Source organism: Phoenix dactylifera, chromosome 10 (genome assembly GCF_051530095.1).
Source record: "Phoenix dactylifera cultivar Ajwa chromosome 10, Ajwa_hap1_PhDact_Kaust_v1.1, whole genome shotgun sequence".
Classification (NCBI taxonomy): domain Eukaryota; kingdom Viridiplantae; phylum Streptophyta; class Magnoliopsida; order Arecales; family Arecaceae; genus Phoenix; species Phoenix dactylifera.
This window is the reverse complement of record NC_143199.1, coordinates 27,002,840-27,030,238: the sequence shown is the minus strand read 5'-3', so window position 1 is coordinate 27,030,238 and position 27,399 is coordinate 27,002,840. Positions and strand designations below refer to the sequence as shown.

Below are 27,399 nucleotides of genomic sequence, written 5' to 3'. Positions count from 1 at the left end.
GGGCACTGGCGTTTCCCCTCACTTGCACTGCACGTGCCAAACACGTGTCAAATACCCCCTCTCTCTCTCTCTCTCTCTCTCTCCCTCCCTCTCTCTCTTCCGTGAAGCCCCCCGGGGACTCGAGCGTGTCGGCGACCGATTCAGGGTTAAGACCGCGACGCCATTCGTACGCGAGGATCTCGCGACTAATCGCCTACCTCCTCGTCCCCGGACGCTAGCTTCCTGTGAACCCTATCTCCCGATTTCCGTCGATCGGGAGAGAGTGAGATGGCTTCAATCGCATTCGCCGCCTCCGCCGCCCCCTCCGTCGTCTCCCGTCGTCTGCCGGGATTCGGGGCTTCTGGCGAGACCAAGCTCTATCGATGCCGCTTCTCTTCTTCCTCCTTCTCGCGTATGCCCGTTGTTAGTACTGCTTCCTCTCCTCCTCCTCCTCCTCGTCGACCGGGGTTTAACTTCTTAGGGTTTTAATTTTACGCTACGCTATAACGTTGTTTTCTTGAACGCCATTTGGTAGACTGGAATTTCTAAATTTGAGAAGGTAGAAGTTTGATTTTCTATGTCATGCATCGTTTGAGAAGGTAAAAGTTTCGTATTGCGTCGCAGCTTCTTGGCTGTTTATAAATGGGATAAATATGTCCTTTGATCATCCGATACTGTTGTTGCGCTTTTTTTTTTAAGTTCTTTTTTCCTCCCATTTTTGTTGCATTTCGAGGTGGAATTTGTCTTATTACTACTGATTTTTTTGGGGGTTTATTTGAAATATGATATTTTATTTTTTATTGTTATTTGATTGAAATTTAGATGCCGAAGTAGACTTTGTAACAAAGAAGATGTTGCTATGGCCATGCTGAAAATATGATAATTCTTCTGGCATTCTGGTGATGATGCATGTTGTTTGAATTAATCAATGTTCAAATTGTACAAATGGATGTTTGCACGTGTTCTGAATCAATGATATCCTAGAATTCATCGAATGAGAAATTGCTGCTTGCTAGTTCATCATTTTTCCCCTTGATGTCATATTTAAATTCTTTTAGTTTTTTTAAAGTCTTACTCACGACAACAAGATCCCTAAAAAAATTAAATAAAGAAAATGGAAGACATATAGTTTTGAAATTTACACCTTCACCTGGAACCTACCTGGAACCTTAATCCATGAACGAGTTTTGCATCATCTTGTGTGCATCTAATTATAATCTTGACTCTTACCGAGATTGTTATATTTGTCTTGCTTACATAACAAGGGGATTGGAAGTTTGCATATTCTATGATCAGCAATAATGCCATCTTTTGCATGTACTGAACCTCATTGGGATGGACGGAGTTTGGCTTTGGACCTAAAACTGTTGCTAATTATACAGAATTCATTTACAAAAATTTAAAGAGAAAATGAAATGCATGACATGTGCAGTCATGCTCATGTGTTCTTTTTGAAATTTGTCTTTTAGTTCAAAATTCACTCATATTTATATATGCTAATAAATAAAATTTAACATTATCAAGTATATTTTTGTTAACAATTGTGTCTGTAAACAGAGATGCAAATTGCTTGAGCCACTGAGGTCTGTCAATGGAGCATTACCGCATATTCCTGTCCTGAATGATCAGATGTTACCTGGCCTCTTGACAACACCACACCTGCAAGAGAGGCACAATACGCATGACACGAGGCTGCGTATCTTCTCAGGCACTGCAAATCCTTCACTTGCTCAGGTAACTTTATTAATAGTTTGTCGATATTTGCTTTTGGTTGAATAACCTGGGTAGGAAGGCAATTCAGAATAATATGCTTTGAACATGAGATAAGTTGCATGAGATAATAATTTTCTTTAACTAAAGATCTTGAGCTTTAATATTCCTGTATGTTCTAATTATCAAATGGTTACATGTCATTATGTATGCTTAATTATTACTGTGATGTGGACTCGTAATTAGAATTTTAGAGATATGGTTTTTCTCCTTGTCTCAGCCAGGGATTCTTTATCTTGTGTTTGTTGCCTGGTTAACTTTAGTTTTTCTGCAAGTTGTCTATTTAGATATCCTACAACACAAGTAATTCGATAATGACCCAAGGCATTCTGAAGATTTCCTTTTCTTAGGGATTGATGATATGGATTTTGCATCCAGTAGGTGTTATGTATTTGTTGGAAGAGCTATTATAATTGACGCCTTTCTTCTGATTAATTTGATCTTATTCAAAACAAATTATTACTAATATTGATATGAAATATGCAAACTAAACCATGTCCATTTGGCTATGGGATCTGCAAGTTTGTAAAAGCTCTTCTTAAAATAAAAGGCCAGTTAATCAAGTTTATGGGAATTCCAATATCCTGCATCATGTATTTTGCTATCATGAGTTGGTTTTAACCAATGTTGCATGATAGTGGACATGAGATTGGATTTGGTTGCATATCTTAGTGTCTGATTTTGGCAAACTGAAAAACAATGTGGGGATTAATATTTTTTTTTAAACACAAATTTATTTTTTTTGGCAATATTATAGAATGGAAATACAGAAACAAGATATATATTAAAAAATAAATATTGGTAACTTGGGAGCAACAGGAGATTGATGCAGCAGCTCTTATAACTATTATGTCAAACTTCTGCTACGAAACTTATTGTATGAGGTTTCTGTTTTATTAATTGTTTTACAAAAGATACCACGTAAAAATGGTAGGCAGTTGAAGTGTCATACTGTTTTTGCAGATTTTATAGCTGGAACAAGCTATTTTTAATGCTTCTATTTCCGTTTACCATTTTGCACTTTAGGTCATGTGCCTAGGTAGCAGCTGCTTATTATAATAGCTAATGGCTAAACTGTTGTCAAATGGGCTGTAAAATGGCTACTATTAAGGCAGAGTAGGTATTTTGGGCCTGAAAAATCCCAACCCTCTTGTGAATCATGGATCTAAGACCAATTTTATAAGGGAATGCCTAGCTATGTTCTTTAAATCCCTGTTGCTGCACGTTTTCCTTTCCTTAAGGTTAGGGCAAAGCAATGAATAGCGGAGGAGAAAGAAATGAGCAGCGGAGGCAGAAGCAGAGGGATTTTGGATTGTGCCGATTCTAGGTTTCCTCTATTTTGATCTCTTGTTCCCCTTGCTTCCTCTTCGTTTCTATGCCTACTTTCTTCTATGCTTGGATTCAGCAATGAGCCATGTTGGACTCACCTTTGGAAGTCTGACCCTTCACTAACTCCAAAAACCTGATAAATCCCACTTCCCATACATATCCCACAAGTCTAATACTTATCAATAAGCAATATGTATCAACAAAGCATTTTGGGGCTGGACTCTCGTGTCCGGGTAACACTGGTTCTGCACTTATTTGTAGGATGCCATTTTATTGAAGGCTGATCTCCTAAGACAAACTCTTCCATATTTAAAAGGGAAAAAGAGCCCCTTGTTGTAATGTGGAAACATGATTATTCGTAGACTGATCCTGTAATATAAGTATAAACTGTCCAACCTTTCTGAAATATCAGGATGAAAACATCAATTTAACCACTTTCCATCAAATTTCATATAAAGAAACTATAAGGCAGCTATTATTGGCAAACTTCTATAATTTTCCGTCCTTAACTAGAAAATAAGACCCCTGATTTGGATAAAACTCTAAGCATGAGGCTTGTTTAAGACTTAAAACACAAATAACTTAATTGCGTGAAGTTTGGAGGCTGTAAGTGTTTGATAATTTGATGTTTGTCTTATTAATCTAAGATTTAGGTGCTGATCCTTGTATTATTGTGAGGACTTGAACCCAGATTAGAAATTCATGTATGATGTTACCTGTTGGTGAGGGATGTGGAAAGATTTATTATATGGAATATGTGCTTATTATCTTGAGATCTGCATCGACAGATTTAAAGGTTATTAGTTATCGAGAAAGTTACAAAATTTAGCTGAAGGAAGGGTTCCATGTTCCTATGATTGAGGAAAAGGAGGAGGTTTCTGATTATTGGGGGCTGCCGCTGTATTTTATGGAGCAAATGTGCTGTGAACAAAGTCAGTTTCTGTGTTTTCTAATATATATACGCCTTGGCTTAGCTTTATAAAAAGTTTAAGTCTAAAGATTCTTATTTGAATGGTTAATAGGTTTTGAATAAAGAGTATATGTAATCTGAACTGTTTTTGAAAGCACTATAGTGGAGGAGAAGGAAGAAAGAATAGAGAAAGAAAGTAAGAAAGAGGAAATTGGTTTTGAATAAAAAGTACATGTACTGTGTTCTGTTTTTGAAAGCACAAGAGTGAAGGAGAAGAAGGAAGAAAGAATAGAGAAAGAAAGAAGAAATGGGCGACCCTTCTTGATTCACCTCTAAAGTTGAGACTGAAAACCTCTCGCTGTTTTCTGTGGGATGCAGTTTAAGATACCTGTATACAGCAACTGCTTGTCCTCTTGAGGGCGCTGGGTCATCATTGGGGTGATGGTATCCTCTGTTTCCCTTTTTTCTGTGTTGTACTACCTCTTTTTCAATAAGCCAAATTTGATATTGGAGAACCCATGCCGCTGGCAGACTAATTGGTCTTACTCATGTCCCTGGTGCTTATTTTCAGCCATATTTGAGCATACAACCTGACCTTGGCTTTAGCCTGGGCTATCCCATTGATATCCCTATGAATACTAAAGCATTTGATTTCAAGAGTTAATTGAATTGGGATGGGATACATGGATCGTGGCAGGTCTTATCAATTTGCTTTAGTGTGAAATAAATCATTGAATCAGCTTAAATGCTGGATTATTTTCCCTAAAATATAAAAAGGATTTTAGTGTATATAACCAACCCTAAAGTTGCTGAATTGATTATCCATGTCTAGCAATGTCACATGGATATGTGGCACAGGGTTCGAGCGTCCAAAAAATCTCTAGTAGAGTTGGACATGGGAACCTTAAAAAAAATCAAACATAAGGAGACATCTATATTATAAAGATGTTGTAAATTTGTAGAAATTTATATGAATGATGAATAGTTTGATGAACCATTTTTTATTTTTATTTTGTAGAATTGACAAATCTTGCTGTATGCTATGTTAGAATTGAAAACTTCCTGGTATCGATGCCAAAAGGTGGTAGATAACCATGTTGACATTAGTGAACTAGGGTTGCCAGTTGCCACAATTGTCACACCCCTCCGCGTAATAAGCAGAGATTCTAGGTCCAAGCCCTGGGTGGTGTATCCCAAAGAATTTGGGCCCACATAATTTAAATCTTGGTGTCACTCCCTTCCTTTCTCTCTCTTAAAGAAATAAAAAATAAAGGTAACAATGCAGTTGTTGCTTCGAGGTGTCAAGGAGTCATGTAGCGTTCAAGTGTCTGGACATGTCAAAAAATCCAAATGTTGAAGTGCCCATGGCCCCATGCAAGACAGATGTTTGAAAGGCTTTTTTTTTGCTCTCTATTCACTATGTTACTCATTCAAACTTGTATCGAAGCTCTTGAATCATCTTCCAAGAAATAGACATCTTATTTGATTTTTTTTCTATTGTACTTTGTCTTGTCATTTTGATTTTGCTATATGCTTGTTTATTGCCTGTGCCTACTTTTGGATATTTTACTAATGGTGCCACTTTTTTCCACTTTTATGGTAGGAAATTGCAAGTTATTTGGGTCTGGAACTTGGAAAAATCAAGATAAAGCGGTTTGCTGATGGCGAAATTTATGTTCAATTACAAGAGAGTGTTAGAGGATGTGATGTATTTCTCGTGCAGCCAACATGTCCACCAGCAAATGAAAATCTTATGGAACTCTTGATAATGATCGATGCATGCCGCAGAGCATCTGCAAAAAATATTACTGCAGTTATACCTTATTTTGGTTATGCTAGAGCTGACAGAAAGGTAAAATCTATTTGAATGTACTAAATGATTTAGTTATATATGTGCTGCCAAGCATACCGGTTCTTCTCTTGGTAGCAATTTCTCTTTAAGGAGTTGTGATTGTCATTTTAAGTCTGAAACTCTTACCACTGGTCTGATTTCTTGTTTCTTTGGTCTACTAACTACAAATAAAGAATTAACTAGTTTCAAGATTTGATCGTCAATTCCTGTGCTTAGAGCAGTGTTTTATTGTTCAATTATATTTGTTCTGATGGAACATTATGTGTTTTATTATATCAACTTACAAGCATTTCACCTTTTCTTTTCTGTTTGATTGATAATATTAATATATCACCTTTCCTTTCCGTGTCTATTGTTTTCTCAGACTCAAGGGCGTGAATCCATTGCGGCAAAACTTGTAGCAAACTTGATTACAGAAGCAGGTGCAAACCGTGTACTTGCTTGTGATCTTCATTCTGGGCAGTCCATGGGATACTTTGACATTCCGGTCGATCATGTGTATGGTCAGGTATTAAGATTTGGTCAGTCATTTGTATAACTAGTATTAGAGAAGCCCCTTGGTTTAACGGAAATTTAGGCCAGCTCACTTTTTAGATTTATTCAATGTGTTTGCTCATTTCAAATATATGTTCTAATTGATTGCGTTCACTGTTTTGCATGTGTTCAGCCTGTGATACTTGATTATCTGGCCAGCAAGACCATTTGTTCAGATGACTTGGTAGTGGTCTCTCCAGATGTTGGAGGTGTAGCCAGGGCACGTGCTTTTGCCAAAAAGTTATCAGATGCACCTTTAGCCATTGTGGATAAAAGGCGTCATGGACATAATGTTGCCGAGGTAATTATGACCAGATTATTTTGGTAGATCTTCATCTAGTAAAGAAACTTGTTTGTGACCTAAATCATTGTTTCCTTTTGTATTTATATCTTGCATCGAATAGTTATCTTATATTGGAAATTTAGTCAATGAGCAGAATATCAAGAAGTCTTCTTGATATTTTATGGAACTTGGATGTGTAGTTAAACCCACTTCTTTTATTTTGTATTATATATTTGAAAGCTTATATACGTCCATTATTTATCGTAAGTCTGAAATGCTCCAGAAGGTTAGTTTTTAAAATTCTTGTATACTTGGTTCTATTCATGGATCAAAATTGGGTTTTGCTTTCTATAATAGTCTTTAGTGATGGCATTTCACTGATCCTGGATATTTAGTTCCATTGTTTGATTCCCTGTATCCATCATTGCTTCCTTCCCTCCATCCATGCTCTAGACTCTTCCAAGTCTTGAGAAACCTTTATGGTTGCAACCTGGTTGCGAGCTTAAATTGTGGAATCATGAAGCTAGGTCCCTCTATCCTTCTAGATATCATGATGGTTGCTCTTTACTCAAAGTCGTCTTGGTTAAGGACTTCATAACATTTAAGGGTTCACTTTTGGTGGGAACCAGTTGTAAAATGCTCTCAAGACTTATGGATCGTGTGGATAAGAATTGTTGGTAAGGTTAAGTTAGAGCTTTCTCCACTCCATGACATGTACTGCCAATTCTATTGATGTCCTTTATTTTTTAAATTATGATATTAAATTAATAGATATAAATCATCATTTCTGCAGGTGATGAATCTGATTGGTGATGTTAGAGGAAAAGTAGCTGTAATGGTTGATGACATGATAGATACTGCTGGTGAGTTGGCTCTTATTGATTAGAAAAATCGACACCATTGCTTGTAAATACTTGGATACATATTTGGATGTTGATTGCTGTAACTTGAATGTATGGATCTCCTCATCTGTTTGACAAGATGGATTTCAGACATCCAGTTTGTCCATCCTTTTGATCCGATAACCTTTTTTTATTCATGTGCTTCCCACTATAAGCAGCTGTTTGTTACTGATCAATATTCTTTACTCCTGCATGTGTTTTACGCTCAGCTTTGATTTATATGGATTGCTTTCTCCTATGTGATGGAATTTTTGTTTCAAAGTGGAAATTTTAATTGCTTCTTTGATGAACCTAGGAACAATTGCCAAAGGTGCAGCTTTGTTACACCAAGAAGGAGCAAGAGAAGTCTATGCTTGCAGCACACATGCTGTTTTCAGGTATCTCTTTATTCCTTGACAACACAACTTAGTGATTTAATTCTTGGGAGAGCAAAGTCTGCAAACCTTATATCCTTAATGAAGAATTTTATTATGGGGAAGCAAGTCTAGTGTTTATAAGTCTTTTCTGTCATGCTTAGTCATTTGCCATTTACTTCTAGTTTTGTTATCATGGTGACTTGGATATCTGACAGCATCCACGGTACTTGAGCCAAGAAAATACTCGGATAACTTGTTGGGTTGTTCAACAGATGTGTATACTCTATAGTCACATCTTTTTAGGTTTTTAAATTTGATACCTCCCAACAGTGATGCACTAGCTGCAGACCATTCTATTTTGTAGCAGTGCACCAACCAACATATAGCAAAACATGGCAAGGATGAGGAAGAAGAGTCCAAAAATATTCCAAGTGTTACAATTAGATGTCAGCAAATTGTCCAATTGGTTAATTGGAGAAATTACAAGCCACTTGAAGCCAAAAGAACAAATGATGGTAGCTCAGGGGTTGGGCTAGGAACATGCAGGGAAGGGGACACATGCTGCAGCAAAACTCGCTGGAAATGTGCCTCCCACCCATCCAAAGGAAATCCCCTTGAATATTGTTCAGTTTATCAGTAACCTTCACCATAATTCATATCGTCCTTTTCTTTTTAAAAAAAACCTTTGATTTATTTATTGTCACGCCCCGGATCCGGATCCGTGACACGGCCGTGCTATTGCCGACTACCGCCCACAATAGCACGCAGCCTCATACCTGGGTAATAGGGTAGTCAAACCAACCAAATCTTTTCATATGAAAGCATTCTTAGTACAACATGCTGGTCAGTACCCAAATACAGAGCTTCTATGTAGTTTATATACACAAAAGTATACTTGCTTTACCCCAAAAGAAAGAAGCGCTAATACCAAATTAACGTGTCTCTGGCAGCTATCAGTGGTGAGGATCTGAAAGAAAAAAGTAAATGAACGGATATGAGCTACACGGCTCAGTAAGTAATCATACATAATCTTACCGGATCGAACATAACGGTAACCATGTTTATGCAGGGTTTGAGAAGCTGACATGCATATTTTATCTAATCATCTTCATGGCATAATATGTATGCAATTTAAAGGAGATAGCGGTTATAGCAAAATACAACATTTCATAACGATATATACAAAAATCCGTTGTAAAACCATGTATGCTTTGGCCAAGCACGTTCAGAAATGTCACGGCCCGCCTGCGCAGGGCACGTGACTATCGGGCCCACATGAGGGGAAAACACGGGGCTCCCCTGCCAGATGTTGGCCGGTTCCGGGGCTTCACGCAAGCGTCCTTCACCCCTCACCGATTTTTGCTTCTCCCCAAAAACACATCTGCAGGATTTGGAAGCACCCGCCTCATATACCCAATCTCTGAAACGAGCCTCATGATCATGCTTCAAATATCATTTTCATAAAGTATGCAATTTAAACAAAGCAGTATTGCAAATCACAAAATTTTCATAAAACATGCACATGAAACCGTGCCCCCGGCATACCGTGGTCATGCTCTTAAATGCTACTGCGAAGTCATTCTTGGCCACTGGCGGGACCGGCTCAGTTATTAGGCGGCCACTGGCGGGGCTGGCTCAGTCATTCTCGGCCACTGGCAAGGCCGGCTCAGTTACATTGGGTCAGTAGCTCTTAAGAGTTCATAAATAATGCTCCGTATAGGTAGTACCTCATAGATTCTACGGCGAATTCATTAATGGTCTCTGGCGGGGCCTGCTCAGTTATTAGTCGGCCACTGGCGGGGCCGGCTCAGTCATTATCGGCCACTGGCATTAGTAGTTCTTAGGTACCCCCTTACAAGCAATATGCAGCTAGGGCAAATCATTATCATTCTTTACACTCATGCTAAGAAAATCATAACATGGAACTCCATTCATTTTGCATGTATCACAAGAGCTATGAAAACATAATATGTGCACAACTATGAATCATGTGACTGATATGTACCACTCATGTTCATATTTCATAACTCATATCTTAGCATGTAACGTAATCCCAGTATTTTGTAGGCATAACGGAATATAAAACATATATCATCATATCTTGTATAACTAGAGCATGTCAGATACACATATCATTCTTAGCCTACAGTACATGCATAACATGTTAAATTTCATGTATGATCCATAAAGATTAGGGCAGGTTACTTACATTCTTCACTAATCATGCATACAATTCAAATTGTATAAAAAACACTGGTTCATCTTATAAAATGTAATACAGGATCTACGATAAGATTAAGGCAGATTACTTACTTCAATTCGCTTTCCAAATTGCTCAAGTCCAGGTGACAGATCCTTAATCACCTAAATTATGTCATAATAACAATATGTTATTTCCTTTTCTACCTGAAATTTAGCCCAAGCCCAATTCCTCTGTATTGGGGTCTTGGCTGGGCTCATAAGTCTTAATTGGCCTTCCGATTGGCCACTAAGCTTAATTCCCAGCTTAATTGGGTTTAATTTCGGGTTTAGGGTCACTGTGACCCGTTTGGGCCTGAGTCAGGGTCAATCCGGAATCAATTTGGCCCCCATATTAATTACATTGGCTTGAATTGGGCTTAACGTGTTTCGGATCCGAACCCGATTCCGGTCCGTTAACCCACTCTTTTCTTTTTTTTTTTTTTTTTGTTTCTCTTTTTCTTTCTTTTTCTTTTTCTTTTTCTTTTCCTTTTTTCTTTCCTTTTCTTCTCTTCTCCTTTTTCTTTTCTTCTCCTTCCCGAAGCTTCCTCTCCTCCCTTCTTCTTTCATCCCGATCTCCCCTTCCTCTTTTCTCCGACGATGGGAGCACGACGAGCGGAAAGGGAGGTCGATGGTCTCCTCCTCACGGGGAGGGGGTCGGACCGCGATCGGCGACGCCCGCAGCCGAGCTCTCGGCTTCTTCGGTCGAGCCCGCGGCCGAGCTCTCGGCTTCCCCGGCCGAGCCCGCGGCCGAGCTCTCGGCTTCCCCGGCCGAGCCCGCACCGGCCACGCTCACGGCCGTACACGGGCAAGTCCCCTCCTCCTCTCCTTTTTCTCTCTCTCCTTGGTTCCGATCGGAAGCCCTAGCCATTTCGGCCGATCCTCCGGTCTTCTTCTTCTCCTCCGGCCGGATCTACGGCCTCTTCCTCCTCTCTCTCTTTCTTTCTTTCTTTCTTTTCTTTGGTCCTTCCCTCCGGCACCACCCCATATTCTCTCTCTCACTCCCAAACCCTCTCTCTTCCTCTCTCCATTCTTCCCCTGTGAAGGAAGAAGGGGGGTTTGGGAGGGCCGAGCCACAGTCGGCGGTGCCATGGCCGAGCTCGCGGCGTCCACAGCCGCGCCTGCGGCTGAGCCCACGGCCGCGCCTGCGGCGGCCCTCTCTTCTCCCACGGGGAAGAGATGCCGGGAGAAGCCGGCGGCACTGCGGGATGCCCGCGGCCGCTCCCCTTGGTCTGCCATCAATCCCCTTCCTCCCTTCTTTCTTTGTTTCTTTGTTGTCTTGCACAAAACAGGGGGAGAGAAGGAAGGGGGCTTACTTGGCTTTTTGCCCTTCCTCTTGGAGCTTCAGGGTTCCTTCGCCTTCGGCTCCAGGGCTTCGGCTCTCTCTCCCGTTCAGTGTTCTTGGGGGTCTGTGACTTAGGGTTGCCGGCAGAGGCTTAAATCATTGTTTAGAGGATGAAACCCCCCTCTGAGAGGTCCCATCCTCTCTTTTCCTCCATACTTAGGGACTGGCCGCCGCCCCCCCTGTCTCCGGCGCGCCGGCAACGGCTGCCAGCAGGGGGTGCGGTAACCCCTCCCTGTCGGTCTTATCCCTTCGTTTTTTTTTTTTTTTTTTTTTAAACATTATAACAGCACTGCCCACAGTGAAATTTGGGCCCAAACCCTTAACTGGGCCCATTTCTTATTGGGCCTAGTAGGTTGTGGGCCCGGACATTACATCCTACCCCCCTTAAAATAAATTTCGTCCTCGAAATTAGTCACACCTTAAGGTTCAAGCTTTAAAAGTATTCAACCATCGAGTCACCCTCTAGTTCTCGGTTAGTCTCCCTCTTAAAATGCTTGCTGATAAGATTTTGGCAAAAATCATGGCATCTCAAAACTTGATCCCTTCTATTTATGATATAGGAGTTCTTTTGATCTCTCCTAAAAGAAGACTAATCTTCCCACCTTAGATTTTAAATGCTATAATCCTTGGCCCGAGAAATTAATTGCTTTCGATTAAGTCCACACAAAGATCGTAATCGGCTTAACAGAAATAGGTGAGAGCATTAGCATCAAATACTTTTTATAATCTATAATCTTCTTTCTTCTCTTAACCCTGCCTACAATTTTATGATCAACCTTTATCCTAGCAAAACCTCAAACCCCTTTCGAAGAGAAAGATTGAAAATGTTATAGCTAGGTGTAGGGGCCATTCCAGGTCTAAGCCCTAAGGAACCATCAATCCGTTAATACTAAATTTAAGATGCTCAAAATCTCCCAGGAGTTGCCAACAATAGAAAAACTCACTGGTGAAATTATATAGCTATCTCCAGATTATTCAGAGAATCAACAACACTTTTCTCCATTAGAATTCTAATTCAAATTTTTCAATAATTCTATTCATCAATACAGTTTCATCATTAGATCTTATCAAAAGAATAAGGTCTAACATTTTCAGATTTGATTCTTTTGGTAGGTGATCTAAATCAAACTTTTCTCTTATACACAAAAATCTACATCTCAATTCTGAATAAGAACTTCGAGTTTCTTTGTCAAAGTATCAACTGCTCTCGATTACCCGATCTATCACAAGATTAGATCATAAACAACTTCAATCCACCCTTGATAGATATTCATCAAAGTCAATTGATAACCTTAATTTCTTTCAATCGAATAAAGGATGGATATTAATTAAAAAAATTCAAGCTTCAAATTTAGGAGGGAGAAGGTTCATACCAACATATTCTAGATCCAAGATCAAAATCGATGATCTATTAATTCATGTCAAAAGATGCTAAGAAGTTTCTTAGCATGACATAAAACTGGAGAATCTAGGATAGCACAGTGCTATCCAGAAATCAGAACATTCTCCTTTTATTTATCCAGAAAAATCTTACTACACAAGAAAACAGATCAAATCTTTTGTTATTAAAACTTTCCGAATCAAAAGAATAATACTTCTGGCCAACTTAGATAAATACTTCAGATCACTATGTTTTCGCTGCGCACTCTGATCAAAATCCTTTGAATTCACTAATAACTTTTAATCAACGTACTACTTGTCTACAAACAGGACTATTCAATACCTCATGGATATTTGCACTACAAATCTTTCCTCCATCTAGATTGAATGTTACTTAGCCAAAACTTCTTTTTACTTTTCCATGAGCGAGCAAAGAAAGGGTATCCCAACATAAGATCCTCTTAAATAAGCGACAACGCTTTAAAAGGAATTTTACATTTTCAACAACTTCATTCATTGAAAATAAGCCTTCTTTCCTAATACGAGATAAGCTCTCAAGTCATCTTAGGACATTTTAAGCTCGAAATTGTGTAAACTTCTGAAAATTATTTCTCAATATCCCAATCTTATATTAGGTATCTTTAAATTGCATGAACAATAATCTGCCCTATTTTAGCATTGCTAGAAGGTGATTCTCGATCTCACATATCCGTTAAAAGAAAGAGATGCATACTTTTGTCGTAAGATCTTTATTTAAAAATCTTCTTCTATTGTACTCTTTCCACTAGACGATGATATGTGGAATTATCATCCATAATTTTTTTTTTTTTTCACCTTCCTCATAAAACAATTTAGACTTGCTTCTTAGTGATAAATGAAAGCATTTAATAATTGCCCCTCTATTAGAGATAAAATAATTTATTTCAAATCTTACAAACATGATCACTAAATACAAACTCCTGCAACATCATGTGCTATTGGGCATGTTCCCGTATCAATTCTATTGCTGATTCCACTCGCATTTCCTAATGACCCCATGTCATCATCATTCTCTCTCTTTTTTTTTTATCAAAACATCAACTAATATTTGTTTAATTGATTTATCACAGGATCACAAACTACTGCACTTTATCCAATGTAGAACATTTGAGCCTAAAATATTCTTCAACATTGAAAATTATTCTCAGAATTTACTAAATGACTTCCAATCGAAATATTAATCTTGCATTATAATTTGCAAAGATCTAATATTTCACATTCCAAGTAAACAAAGGGGAAACCCTTAGATCTCATTTCTCAAATATACTTTCTTTCTATATAATAGTTGCCTGCATAATTTGTCATACAGATTTTATCCTCGAAGAATATTAAAAATATCTTTCCTTGTCCAAGCCTGAAACAACTTATGAATAAACCCTATCCTGCCATCAAAATAATTAACTTCAAACTAGAAGTATCATCCACAGTACCCAGTACCAAGTTAAACTTCCAATATCACCTATATACTGATAAATAATCACAATGTACTTTAATATTCCATAGCTAGTACTCCACTTAATATCAGTCAAATTATACTTTAATCATAATCCAAAATACAAATTACTCCATCGAGAAATCTCCAAACTAGCTTATTCTTATTTTGGCATGGCTCGCTACCATTCTGTCTGAAAACACCAAAATTTTTAGTAGTCTTAAATCTTGAATTCTGATACCATACCTGTCATAATCATGCTCCTAGAATGATTTTGTATTAGTCTTAACTTCTTTCTTTTTGTTGCTCATTATCACCTATCAAAATATTTGTGTCAAGCAATTTTCGTGACTGACCGATGATACGACCAATAAAATCTTAACATATTATGATACTCCCAACTACCCTTTACCCCAAATTTTTACGGTTATAGTCTTGTTAAACCTAGAGCTCTGATACCACTAAATGTCACGCCCCGGATCCGGATCCGTGACACGGCCGTGCTATTGCCGACTACCGCCCACAATAGCACGCAGCCTCATACCTGGGTAATAGGGTAGTCAAACCAACCAAATCTTTTCATATGAAAGCATTCTTAGTACAACATGCTGGTCAGTACCCAAATACAGAGCTTCTATGTAGTTTATATACACAAAAGTATACTTGCTTTACCCCAAAAGAAAGAAGCGCTAATACCAAATTAACGTGTCTCTGGCAGCTATCAGTGGTGAGGATCTGAAAGAAAAAAGTAAATGAACGGATATGAGCTACACGGCTCAGTAAGTAATCATACATAATCTTACCGGATCGAACATAACGGTAACCATGTTTATGCAGGGTTTGAGAAGCTGACATGCATATTTTATCTAATCATCTTCATGGCATAATATGTATGCAATTTAAAGGAGATAGCGGTTATAGCAAAATACAACATTTCATAACGATATATACAAAAACCCGTTGTAAAACCATGTATGCTTTGGCCAAGCACGTTCAGAAATGTCACGGCCCGCCTGCGCAGGGCACGTGACTATCGGGCCCACATGAGGGGGAAACACGGGGCTCCCCTGCCAGATGTTGGCCGGTTCCGGGGCTTCACGCAAGCGTCCTTCACCCCTCACCGATTTTTGCTTCTCCCCAAAAACACATCTGCAGGATTTGGAAGCACCCGCCTCATATACCCAATCTCTGAAACGAGCCTCATGATCATGCTTCAAATATCATTTTCATAAAGTATGCAATTTAAACAAAGCAGTATTGCAAATCACAAAATTTTCATAAAACATGCACATGAAACCGTGCCCCCGGCATACCGTGGTCATGCTCTTAAATGCTACTGCGAAGTCATTCTTGGCCACTGGCGGGACCGGCTCAGTTATTAGGCGGCCACTGGCGGGGCTGGCTCAGTCATTCTCGGCCACTGGCAAGGCCGGCTCAGTTACATTGGGTCAGTAGCTCTTAAGAGTTCATAAATAATGCTCCGTATAGGTAGTACCTCATAGATTCTACGGCGAATTCATTAATGGTCACTGGCGGGGCCTGCTCAGTTATTAGTCGGCCACTGGCGGGGCCGGCTCAGTCATTATCGGCCACTGGCATTAGTAGTTCTTAGGTACCCCCTTACAAGCAATATGCAGCTAGGGCAAATCATTATCATTCTTTACACTCATGCTAAGAAAATCATAACATGGAACTCCATTCATTTTGCATGTATCACAAGAGCTATGAAAACATAATATGTGCACAACTATGAATCATGTGACTGACATGTACCACTCATGTTCATATTTCATAACTCATATCTTAGCATGTAACGTAATCCCAGTATTTTGTAGGCATAACGGAATATAAAACATATATCATCATATCTTGTATAACTAGAGCATGTCAGATACACATATCATTCTTAGCCTACAGTACATGCATAACATGTTAAATTTCATGTATGATCCATAAAGATTAGGGCAGGTTACTTACATTCTTCACTAATCATGCATACAATTCAAATTGTATAAAAAACACTGGTTCATCTTATAAAATGTAATACAGGATCTACGATAAGATTAAGGCAGATTACTTACTTCAATTCGCTTTCCAAATTGCTCAAGTCCAGGTGACAGATCCTTAATCACCTAAATCATGTCATAATAACAATATGTTATTTCCTTTTCTACCTGAAATTTAGCCCAAGCCCAATTCCTCTGTATTGGGGTCTTGGCTGGGCTCATAAGTCTTAATTGGCCTTCCGATTGGCCACTAAGCTTAATTCCCAGCTTAATTGGGTTTAATTTCGGGTTTAGGGTCACTGTGACCCGTTTGGGCCTGAGTCAGGGTCAATCCGGAATCAATTTGGCCCCCATATTAATTACATTGGCTTGAATTGGGCTTAACGTGTTTCGGATCCGAACCCGATTCCGGTCCGTTAACCCACTCTTTTTTTTTTTTTTTTTTTCTCTTTTTCTTTCTTTTTCTTTTTCTTTTTCTTTTCCTTTTTTCTTTCCTTTTCTTCTCTTCTCCTTTTTCTTTTCTTCTCCTTCCCGAAGCTTCCTCTCCTCCCTTCTCCTTTCATCCCGATCTCCCCTTCCTCTTTTCTCCGACGATGGGAGCACGACGAGCGGAAAGGGAGGTCGATGGTCTCCTCCTCACGGGGAGGGGGTCGGACCGCGATCGGCGACGCCCGCAGCCGAGCTCTCGGCTTCTTCGGTCGAGCCCGCGGCCGAGCTCTCGGCTTCCCCGGCCGAGCCCGCGGCCGAGCTCTCGGCTTCCCCGGCCGAGCCCGCACCGGCGACGCTCACGGCCGTACACGGGCAAGTCCCCTCCTCCTCTCCTTTTTCTCTCTCTCCTTGGTTCCGATCGGAAGCCCTAGCCATTTCGGCCGATCCTCCGGTCTTCTTCTTCTCCTCCGGCCGGATCTACGGCCTCTTCCTCCTCTCTCTCTTTCTTTCTTTCTTTCTTTTCTTTGGTCCTTCCCTCCGGCACCACCCCATATTCTCTCTCTCACTCCCAAACCCTCTCTCTTCCTCTCTCCATTCTTCCCCTGTGAAGGAAGAAGGGGGGTTTGGGAGGGCCGAGCCACAGTCGGCGGTGCCATGGCCGAGCTCGCGGCGTCCACAGCCGCGCCTGCGGCTGAGCCCACGGCCGCGCCTGCGGCGGCCCTCTCTTCTCCCACGGAGAAGAGATGCCGGGAGAAGCCGGCGGCACTGCGGGATGCCCGCGGCCGCTCCCCTTGGTCTGCCATCAATCCCCTTCCTCCCTTCTTTCTTTGTTTCTTTGTTGTCTTGCACAAAACAGGGGGAGAGAAGGAAGGGGGCTTACCTGGCTTTTTGCCCTTCCTCTTGGAGCTTCAGGGTTCCTTCGCCTTCGGCTCCAGGGCTTCGGCTCTCTCTCCCGTTCAGTGTTCTTGGGGGTCTGTGACTTAGGGTTGCCGGCAGAGGCTTAAATCATTGTTTAGAGGATGAAACCCCCCTCTGAGAGGTCCCATCCTCTCTTTTCCTCCATACTTAGGGACTGGCCGCCGCCCCCCCTGTCTCCGGCGCGCCGGCAACGGCTGCCAGCAGGGGGTGCGGTAACCCCTCCCTGTCGGTCTTATCCCTTCGTTTTTTTTTTTTTTTTTTTTAAACATTATAACAGCACTGCCCACAGTGAAATTTGGGCCCAAACCCTTAACTGGGCCCATTTCTTATTGGGCCTAGTAGGTTGTGGGCCCGGACATTACATTTATAATGCTCCAAATATTCTCAAATTTATGTCATTTTTCCCTGGACACTGTACTGACTTAAATCAGTACAGTGATTTTTTTTTATAATGCATATATATTTTTTTTAAATCAGTGGTATCTCTTTTCATGTGATTTTACATGGGTGGTTCATTGCTTTGTCTTCATATATTGCTTCATTTCTTTGATTTGCTTGGTCATGCCCTGCATTTGGTTAAATGGTATATGCTGTGTATTATTCAGACATCTATTTATTCACTAACCATTTCTTAATTGTTCTTGCAGCCCTCCTGCAATCGAGAGGTTGTCAAGTGGACTATTTCAAGAAGTTATAATTACTAACACTATCCCTGTGTTGGAGCAAAAGAATTTCCCTCAGTTGACAGTTTTGTCGGTGGCTAACCTTTTAGGCGAGACCATCTGGCGTGTTTATGATGATTGCTCTGTGAGTAGCATCTTCCAGTGATAGAATTACTCCGAAGGAGGGTAAAGGAGGGGGAAAGAAGAAAACGCATGCTCCAAAATTTGGTTTGCCTTATTGACTGAAATCCAGCCTACACAACTTTCAGCATGCTTGACTTTTGCACTTCCAAAACTCCCACCATTATTTTGCACCTATAGCAAGAAACAAATTTAACTGTTTTATTACATTTTCATGCCGAACAGCAAGGAAGAGGGAGAGGGAAAGAAGGAAAAAGAAAAAGAAGGGGAGGAAGGGAACTAGGCTTCACGCCTAGCTCTTGCTCTTGCTTCACACTAGGGCTAAAAGAAAGAACCAATTTTTCATTCATAGCATACCTCATACAAACGTATGGTCCAACATATATATAAGACCCAAAAATGTAAAAAAGATCCCTACAAAGAAGCTAATCTCATAAAGACTCTCGAAGATAAAAAAATACCTAAATAAGCCCAAAGGCTATCAAAATAAAACAAAATTACTCTAGCAACAACGAAACTGGTTGGACCATCCTCCTGCGACGACTGTAGACCCGAGTGATGGGTGATCTGGTACTGGTGCCTGCATCAACTCCTCTCGGGTGGAAAGAAGTTGACCTCGACAAGCGCGGCTTGGTGTGGCTCTGGTAGTACTCCAACAAGTTCGGGTCAATTCGTTGGAGCTCATCTTGCGTAATCCAAGGGGAATCAGACTCTAGCCATCCTCTCCAACGAACCAAGAAGCGCCAAATGCCTTCATCACTGGTAAAAACTGTTTGATCGTCTAAAATGGCATCAACTTGCTCTTTTTGTGCTGGTGGGAGGGGCAAAGAGATCGAAACTGGTATGGGATCAGGAATAGGGAGATCATCGGGCTCAAGAGAGGGCTCAACAAAAGAGTCATCGGGGATTGTTGGTGGGTCCTTGTAAACAACCAAATCTTCAATATTAAAAGATGGGCTAATGCCAAAATCAGATGGGACATCAATGATATAGGCATTAGTGCTTATTCGGTGTAGCACCCTGAATGGCCCAGCACTACGAGCTTGCAATTTCTTAACGGCTCCAGGTGGAACCGCTCAGGCCAAATACGGATCATAACATAATCCCCAATTTGAAACTCCTTATTACGTCTGTGGAAATCAGCTTGCAGTTTATAGTGAGCATTATTCGCATGAATGCGCTTGTTGATTTTTTGATGCAACTCATGAATGTGGTGTGCAAATGCATTTGCAAACTCAGAAATTCTAACATGAGGTGACATGGGTAAAAGATCCAGAGATTTTCTAGCTTGTAACCATGCATTACTTCAAATGGACTCATGTCGATGGACCTATTGACTGAATTATTGTATGCAAATTGAGCTATAGGAAGGATTGAATCCCAATTCCGGTTGTTTTCGCCCATAAGACACCTCAAGAGGTTACCAAAACTTCGGTTCACCATTTCTATTTGGCCATTCGTTTGTGGATAATAAGCAGTGAAAAATTTGAGCTTGGTGCCGATCATGTGCCATAAAATTTTCTAGAAGTAACTCATGAAGCGGACTTCTTTGTCGGATACGATGGTTTTTGGAAATCCATACAGTTTGAAAATCTCATCAAAGAAGATTTTGGCCACTTTAGAGGAATTAGAAAATTTGGAACAAGGAATAAAGTGGGTCATTTTAGAAAAACGGTCCACAACCATAAGAATAAAATCGTGTTTTCGGAAGGGATGAGGGAGACCAAGCACGAAGTCCAAACTGATGTCGTGCCAAGAACGATCTGGTACAGGCAAAGGGGTGTAAAGGCCAGTGTTCTATTTTCGGTGTTTGGCTAGTTGGTAAGTTGCACATTGGCCAATGATTTTGGCAACATCCTTTTTTAGACTTGCCAGAAGAATTGACGTTCCACCTCTTCAATAGACTTGTCTCATCCAAAATGCCCTAAAAGACCACCCGCATGCACTTCCTACACTAAGAAATCTCTTATTGAGGTTCGTAGAAAGCAGAGTTTGGTTTTCCTAAACAAATAACCATCTTGAAGATGAAAACCATCTATCAAGGGTCCTTGTCCATCAACGAGGGCCTTGTAGAGTTCTCCAAAATCAGAGCATGACAACTAGTCCTCCTTGAGTTTGTCAGAGCCTATGATATTGACAGACATGGCCGAGAGTAGGGCTACCCGACGACTCAACGCTTCAGCAGCTTTGTTTGTGGCACCTGATATGTGCTTCAGGACAAAAATGTATTCCTGTAGGAACTCAACCCATTTGGCATGTTGGAAATTCAACTTCTTTTGAAAATTGAGGTAGCAAAGACCTTCATGATCAGAGTAGAGGACGAATTCATTGGGTAGCAAATAATGACGCCAATACCGTAAGGCCTGGACTATGACATAGAATTTCTTGTCATAGATAGAATACTTCTGCTTAGCCTCATTTAGTTTCTCACTAAAATATACTATGGGATGGCGTTCTTGATGTCATTAAATGCTTTAGCAGCAGCGCTGGTCCAATGGAAGTCGGCTTTCTTGAGGCAATCAGTGGTTGGTGACATAATCATGCTGAACCCCTAAACAAAACGACGGTAGAAAGTAGCAAGCCTATGAAAATCACAAACCCTACTGATGGTTTTGGGCTCGGGCCACTCGACTATCACTGTGACTTTCTTAGGGTCAGCTGACAAACCTCTTGAGGAAACAATGTAACCCAAGAAGTTGACATGAGAAGTGAAGAATGAACACTTTTTGAGATTGGCATATAGATTCTCATTCCTCTGGGTTGTGCATACCTATCTCAAATGGGCCAAGTGCTGCTCCTTGGAGTGACTGTAAATAAGTATATCATCAAAGTACACGACCAAAAATTTATCTATGAAAGGTCACAATACTTGAGTCATCACCCGCATAAAAGTACTGTGAGCATTTGAAAGGCCAAAAGGCATCACCAACCATTTATATAGGCCATCTTTTGTCTTGAAAGTAGTTTTCCATTCATCCCCTGAGCGAATTCGGATTTGATGGTAACCACTTCTCAAATCAATCTTGGAGAAGTTCGTGGCGCTTGCCATCATATCCAACATGTGATCAAGTCGAGGAATGGAAAAATAGTACTTGACCGTGATTCTGTTGATGGCCCGACTGTCAATGCATATTCTCGAAGAACCATCTTTCTTTGGGGCGAGGAGTGCGGGTACCGCACAAGGACTTAAACTCTTGCGAATAAACCCTCTGCGTACGAGCTCATTGACTTGTCGTTGTAGTTCAACATGCGCAAAAGGATTCATTCGGTGGTGGGGCAAGTTAGGAAGAGTCACTCCCGGAACCAAATTGATGGCATGCTGAATGTCACGTAGAGGCGGCAAATGATCCGAGAGGTCTTTAGGGAAAACTTCTTGAAATTTTCTAAGAAAAGAGAGGATGTCGGCTGATAGTTCGCTCTGACTATGAGGGTGAACTTCTTTGACAAGTCGAGCAAACACTAAAGATTCGTTGAACACTTTCCGCTCAAATTCAGCGGGACGCAAGATGTGGAGATTCTTATCTTTTGACACTTCTCTTTTCTTGTTCTTATCAACTGCCTTAGGCCTCAAAGGATTGAGTTTAATCTTTTTGCCCTCGAGCACAAGAGAACAAGAGTTGGATCGACCATAGATGGTGACATCAAGGTCGAACAACCAAGGTCTTCCCAAAATTAGATGTCCCACATCCATTGGAATTACGTCACACCATATGGTGTCTTTGTAAGAAAGAATATGAATGGGCACAAGACATCTTTCTTTGATGTGAATGGAAGATGTGTCAATCCAAGAGACCTTATAAGGTTGTGGTTGGGGAACAAGAGTCAAACCTAAGCGGGAGACGATGTTGGAGGATATTGCATCAATGCAACTTCCGCTATCGATGATGACGTTACAATCTTTTTCTCCGCACTTAATATAAGTACAAAAAATCGAGGTTCTCCTGCAATCATCAGTTTCTTTAGGTTGGGTGAGGGCACACCTGACTACACTCATGGTGGACTGGATAGACTCTCTTTCTAAAGGTGCAAATGATATAGGTGTAGTGTGGATGCACCCTAGGGTGTTAGGTCCTTCATCACATTCTTCATCAATGTTCTGAATGTCATCAAGGTTTGGTTCATAGACTTGCTCCTCCAAGTCATCTGCATCACCTCTCTCATGATTACCAATAACGAGAGATTTGTTAGCACATTAGGAGGCAACGCGACCAAAATCTTAGCATTTGTAGCACTGAATTCTAGAATTTGGTTTTAGAAGCTCACCAAGGAATCCTTTGCCTTTGGTGTCTTGGCTTGGGGTAGGGATGATAGAAAAGGGATGATAGATTAGTAAAAGTGCTCCGAATGTCAGAGCGCCTCACAAACATGAACTTGGAGACCAGTTCCTAGTTCTGCACGAATGTATAAGCCTGGTCTAAAGTGGACACCTTTCGGAGGACAAGTTTCTTTCTAAGTTCATTTTTGAGACCTCTTCGGAACCGGCTCAAGACCATCCTCTTGTCCTCAACCATATTACATCACATCATGAATTCATCAAATTGGGCAATGTAGTCAATGGTTGATCAGTTGCCTTGTTTCAAGGTGTTCCATCGATCGAAGAGATCATCTTGGTAGCTAAGGTGCAAGTATTTTTTTTTTGAATTTTTTTTATTTTTATCCAGTCAGTTATGGCAGGTTGATGTCTTCTAGCCAGAAGCTATTCGGTGCTTTGCCAGAAAAGCTTAACTCGGCTAATGAGCTTCATTCTGGCAAACCGAACTTTTTTTTTCCAGACAAATTATACCACTTAAAAAGAAGTGGTTCATCTCGTGCGACCAGTCCGAGAAGACCTTTGAGTCAAGGGGACCATCAAAGGTTGGGGCTTCAACCCGAATGCCTCTCATCACATCATCATGGTCATGAGGCTCCCTGCGTTCTACATTGTGTCGATAACCCCTATCGACATTAGGAAATGGACCCAGACCCTTGTGACGAGGGTAGGGTTGAGGATGGCCTAGGAAAGGATTAGTGTCGAAGTTGCCCTATCGAATAGATCCTTGTTGTTCTAGGGCGTCATCCTCGACCTCTGGGCCTTCCAAGTGGGAGACACTGCTTTCTTTGGATGCAATAATCTTTTAAAGAGAAATTTCAACTTAGTCTATTCGGGCATTAACTTGGGTAGACACTGAGGTCAAGTTTGGGACGGCTCTTAACAAGGCTTTCATGTTGGGATCCATGGCAAGTTGAGATTCTGAATGGAAGACAACACGACCACTACGAAGATGCATGTAATGGATGTGCAAAGTTGTGCATGACCCTACAATACCAAGACAATAGTGGTTCTTAGGCAGACCTAATGCATCAAAATGATGCCTAGAAATCAATGTGTATGCTCAACATAAACTGAAAGCTACTCTCTAGCAATTGAATTCAAGCAGGGGATCCTGTAAGAAATGCAAGCAAATAACTGCAGTCAGATAATGCCAGTGTTCCGTGTGTTGCAGGGTATTGCGGGGCCTCGTAGGACTCCCAAAGATTAGGCTGCCCAATGATTAATGGCAAAGATGGGCTACTACAAGGGATTCTTAGTGCTGTGGCAGTAGTAGGGTGAGGGAAGGGTATCGCATGTTATTTGGATATTTGTGTTGGATTCACAGTAGGATAAGCCAACCAAGTACAAAAGAGTTCATAGATGCTGAATTTTAAACATGCAGACAGATTTTCCAGAAAGGGAAGGGATCTGACCTGGGTTGGAGAAACGGAAGCCCGTAACCGAAACGGTCGAGGTGGCTAAACCGGACTCAACCTGGGGGTGTAATCTGATCCAGCCTAGTGCTACCCGGTCGACTGCCAGTGCGCACGGAAGGAGTCCACGAGCCGGTTGGATCTATTAGCTGTGGCTTACTTGGAGTCGTTGTAGAAATGGTTGGAGGGGGAAGCAGGAGGGACGATGGGCCCTTGAAGATCGGCAACAACAATGGTTTTGCTGCGCTCGAGACCCACAAAAAAGAAGTCAGACAAGGACGAGCAAGGGATCATCCAAAAACCAGGCTAAAGAGTCGGGGCAGCAGGTATTTTGGGTGCTGGCTCCGTTGACCGACAAATCTTGGGCTGATGTGGACGACGATGACGACTACTATGTCACCATAGCCCCGCCCAGGCTGTTTGGATATCCTCGGAGACGCAGCAAAACAAAGAAAGCTCGGCCGTAGTTGAGGCGGAAACTGACAGTGAAAATGGTCTCGATGAGGTTGATGATGATGCTGAGGAAGAGCCTGAACCTGAAGCTGAGGTTCCTGCTGACCCTTAGTGTTCGAGGTGGCGGAGCTCGGGCGGCTGCAACCCACTGCCTGACGTCGGAGATAGGGGAGATGAAGCAACAGGCGACTTGGACCATGGCAACTCCGAAGGCGTCGGGAAGAACAGGAAGAGAAAAGACGATGAACAGGGGTGGCATGCGCATGACTTAAGGGTCGCATGTGCCTTTTTTTATTTTCTTTTTTTTTTTAATTCAAATCGAATGGATTTGGGTTAACGGGCACAACCCGCTCCGGTAACCCGTTATTGGTCATCGGCTCCTTGGTGGTGGTGGTGGTGGTGGTGGGGGGGGGGGGGGGGTTGCAGACGATTACTTGTTTCCGCGGCGACGTGTCGCGTGGAACGCGATAACTTCCGGGCGAGGAGCTGTGGGTGGCGATGAGGTAGCCGCGGCCAAAGGAGGCGAAGGAGCAGCACTGGTGGGCTATCGCGGCGAGGAGTCGAGGGTCGTGAGGGTTGGACACGGGGCGACGGAGCGCTCGGGGCCGGCGATGCTCCTCTCCTTGGATCCGAACGAAGGACAGAACTCGAGCCCAAGCTCCGCCTCCTCCAAGCCAACGAAGGGCGGCAACAACAGGGTTTTCTTTTCCGTTTCCTCGGGAGCTACCGCAAGAACTAGGGGGCACAGGAAGCGTCGCGGATGGGCGGGTGGCTTTTCCTCCTCCCTTGCGTTTGGTCACCAGCCGTCTCGGGCTGGGGGGAGAAGACTTTCCCGTTCTTTCTCGTGTGCCACGAGGAGGAAAGGGATTTTGGGATTTTGCTTCTCAGCTAAGAGAGAAGAAGCCTTGGAGGAGAGGTCCAAACCCTTTTCCCCTGCATGAAGCCTAGGCCCCCACGTGAAAAGCAATGCCCACAGTAGCCCAGAAATTTTTTTTTTTAACCTGGCGCTGATACCAAGGAAGGGAGAGGGAGAAGAAGGAAAATAAAAAGAAGTGGAGGAAGGAAACTAGGTTTCACACCTAACTCTTGCTCTTGGCTTCACACTAGGGCTAAAAAAAGAGAACCAATTTTTCATTCATAGCATACCCCATACAAACGTATAGTCCAACATATATATATAAGACCCAAAATGCAATAAAGACCCCTACAAAGAAGCTAATCTCACAAAGACCCTCAAAGATAAAAAAGAAACCTAAATAAGCCCAAAGGCTATCAAAATAAAACAAAATCACTCAAACCACAACGAAACTGGCTGGACCATTCTCCTGTGGCGACTGTAAACCCGAGTGATGGGTGATCTGGTACTGGCGTCTGTACCACATTTATAAGGCAACTTTTCTTAGTATAGAATAATAAATACAGTGCTTCAAAATCAGCTGTTCTGAGGGTCGCTTTCTGTTGCATTTTTTTGCTGACTGCAGGTTGGTTACGAACCCTATTCGAGCTTGGACATTGACTGATCTCGTTGAAGATGGAAAGTGTTTTGAGCAGCAGCAATTGCCTTCATCTTATCTCCTTGAATTTCAACTGCAATATTCCTACAATATTCCTACCCGGAGTTTAGTTTCTAAAAGGTTATGGTTTCCTCTTTTAACATGCGAGCTGCATGCAGTACCAGCTCCGTGATGGGTTGCTGCCTACAAGGTTAAGAACTACATGTTAGTGTTATTTTTCTTCCTCCATAGGTTTTGGTGCACATCAAATTCCAGTAAATAGTCTAAGAAAAGATTTTGTTGCTTGTTAACGTGTCCCCATGCGTAGGGCAAGATTGTTGCTTGAATCTGTATGGGCTCTATAAGTTTCACTCAGACCTATGTGTTGACTATTGGCACGGTTTAGTTGGTAAGCATGATATGTCAATATGGAGTTGGGAATATATTGTAATGTTTTGTGAGGATCCCAGTGTAGTGGTTTGATACTAAAATCTATATCGAGAAAACTCCATGGTTTTGCATAGAGAATAAAATGATGAACAAAGGTTATATCCTGTTGCTTTTTTCCTTATGGGCCATTGAGTGATGAGGAAGCTGACTTTGACAGCATCTTTTGTCGATGATACAAAAATTTAGATAAAAGGCATGTTATTCACCATTGTACTAGATTGTCTTAATCTATAGGTAATACATGCTATGATATATGAATATCAGGAGTAACTTGGATACACAAATCATGTCGTCAACTCTTACTCTTATTGATCGCAATAATCATAGAAAAGTCAGTTTTTTTCCCTTTACCAGTGCAAATTTTGGAGATTGGATCTATTGGAGATAGTATATCTGCATGTCCTTGGATGCTAAAATGTATATTATAGATTCTTTTTTCAGCAACATGTATCTGGCTGGCTTCAATCCTTAGGTTTGTGGGCTAGCTCATATGGGGAAATGCATTGGCTCATATCAGCTGGACTTACATTCTGTCAATGATTGCTCTATTTCTGTGTTCTTATGGCTGTGATACAGGGACTATCAGAGTGAGATTACTCAAATAAATAACATCGCTTGTACAATACCATTTGTCCTAATATTTTCTTTGCTGTGTCATGAGGTGGTTCTCTTTTTTTTTCTGCTGGAATAACCATGTGCAAGGGCCTTATCTGGTAGTGGCCTTTAGAAAATAATTCCTAATGCTGCTGAGGGATTATTAGTTGGAAATTCCTG

At 41.4% G+C, this 27,399-nt stretch overlaps 1 protein-coding gene across 2 annotated transcripts; it reads left to right on the top strand.

Annotated features, from left to right (window-relative positions):
• The first annotated feature begins 71 nt into the window (after window positions 1-71).
• On the top strand, window positions 72-26,729 carry LOC103697673 (Phosphoribosyltransferase family protein). 2 transcript variants are annotated; one of them, XM_088705726.2, is made up of 9 exons: window positions 72-402; window positions 1,537-1,713; window positions 5,592-5,840; window positions 6,205-6,348; window positions 6,508-6,675; window positions 7,451-7,520; window positions 7,855-7,936; window positions 18,350-18,592; window positions 26,164-26,729. In XM_088705726.2, exons 1-8 carry the CDS (start codon window positions 268-270, stop codon window positions 18,528-18,530), a joined length of 1,206 nt encoding a protein of 401 aa, XP_088561852.1. In that variant the 5' UTR covers window positions 72-267; the 3' UTR covers window positions 18,531-18,592; window positions 26,164-26,729. The 2 variants fall into 2 exon arrangements, with proteins under 2 accessions (XP_088561852.1, XP_038971444.1); XM_039115516.3 differs by having other exon boundaries at window positions 73-402; window positions 18,350-18,509.
• The last annotated feature ends 670 nt before the right edge of the window (window positions 26,730-27,399 follow it).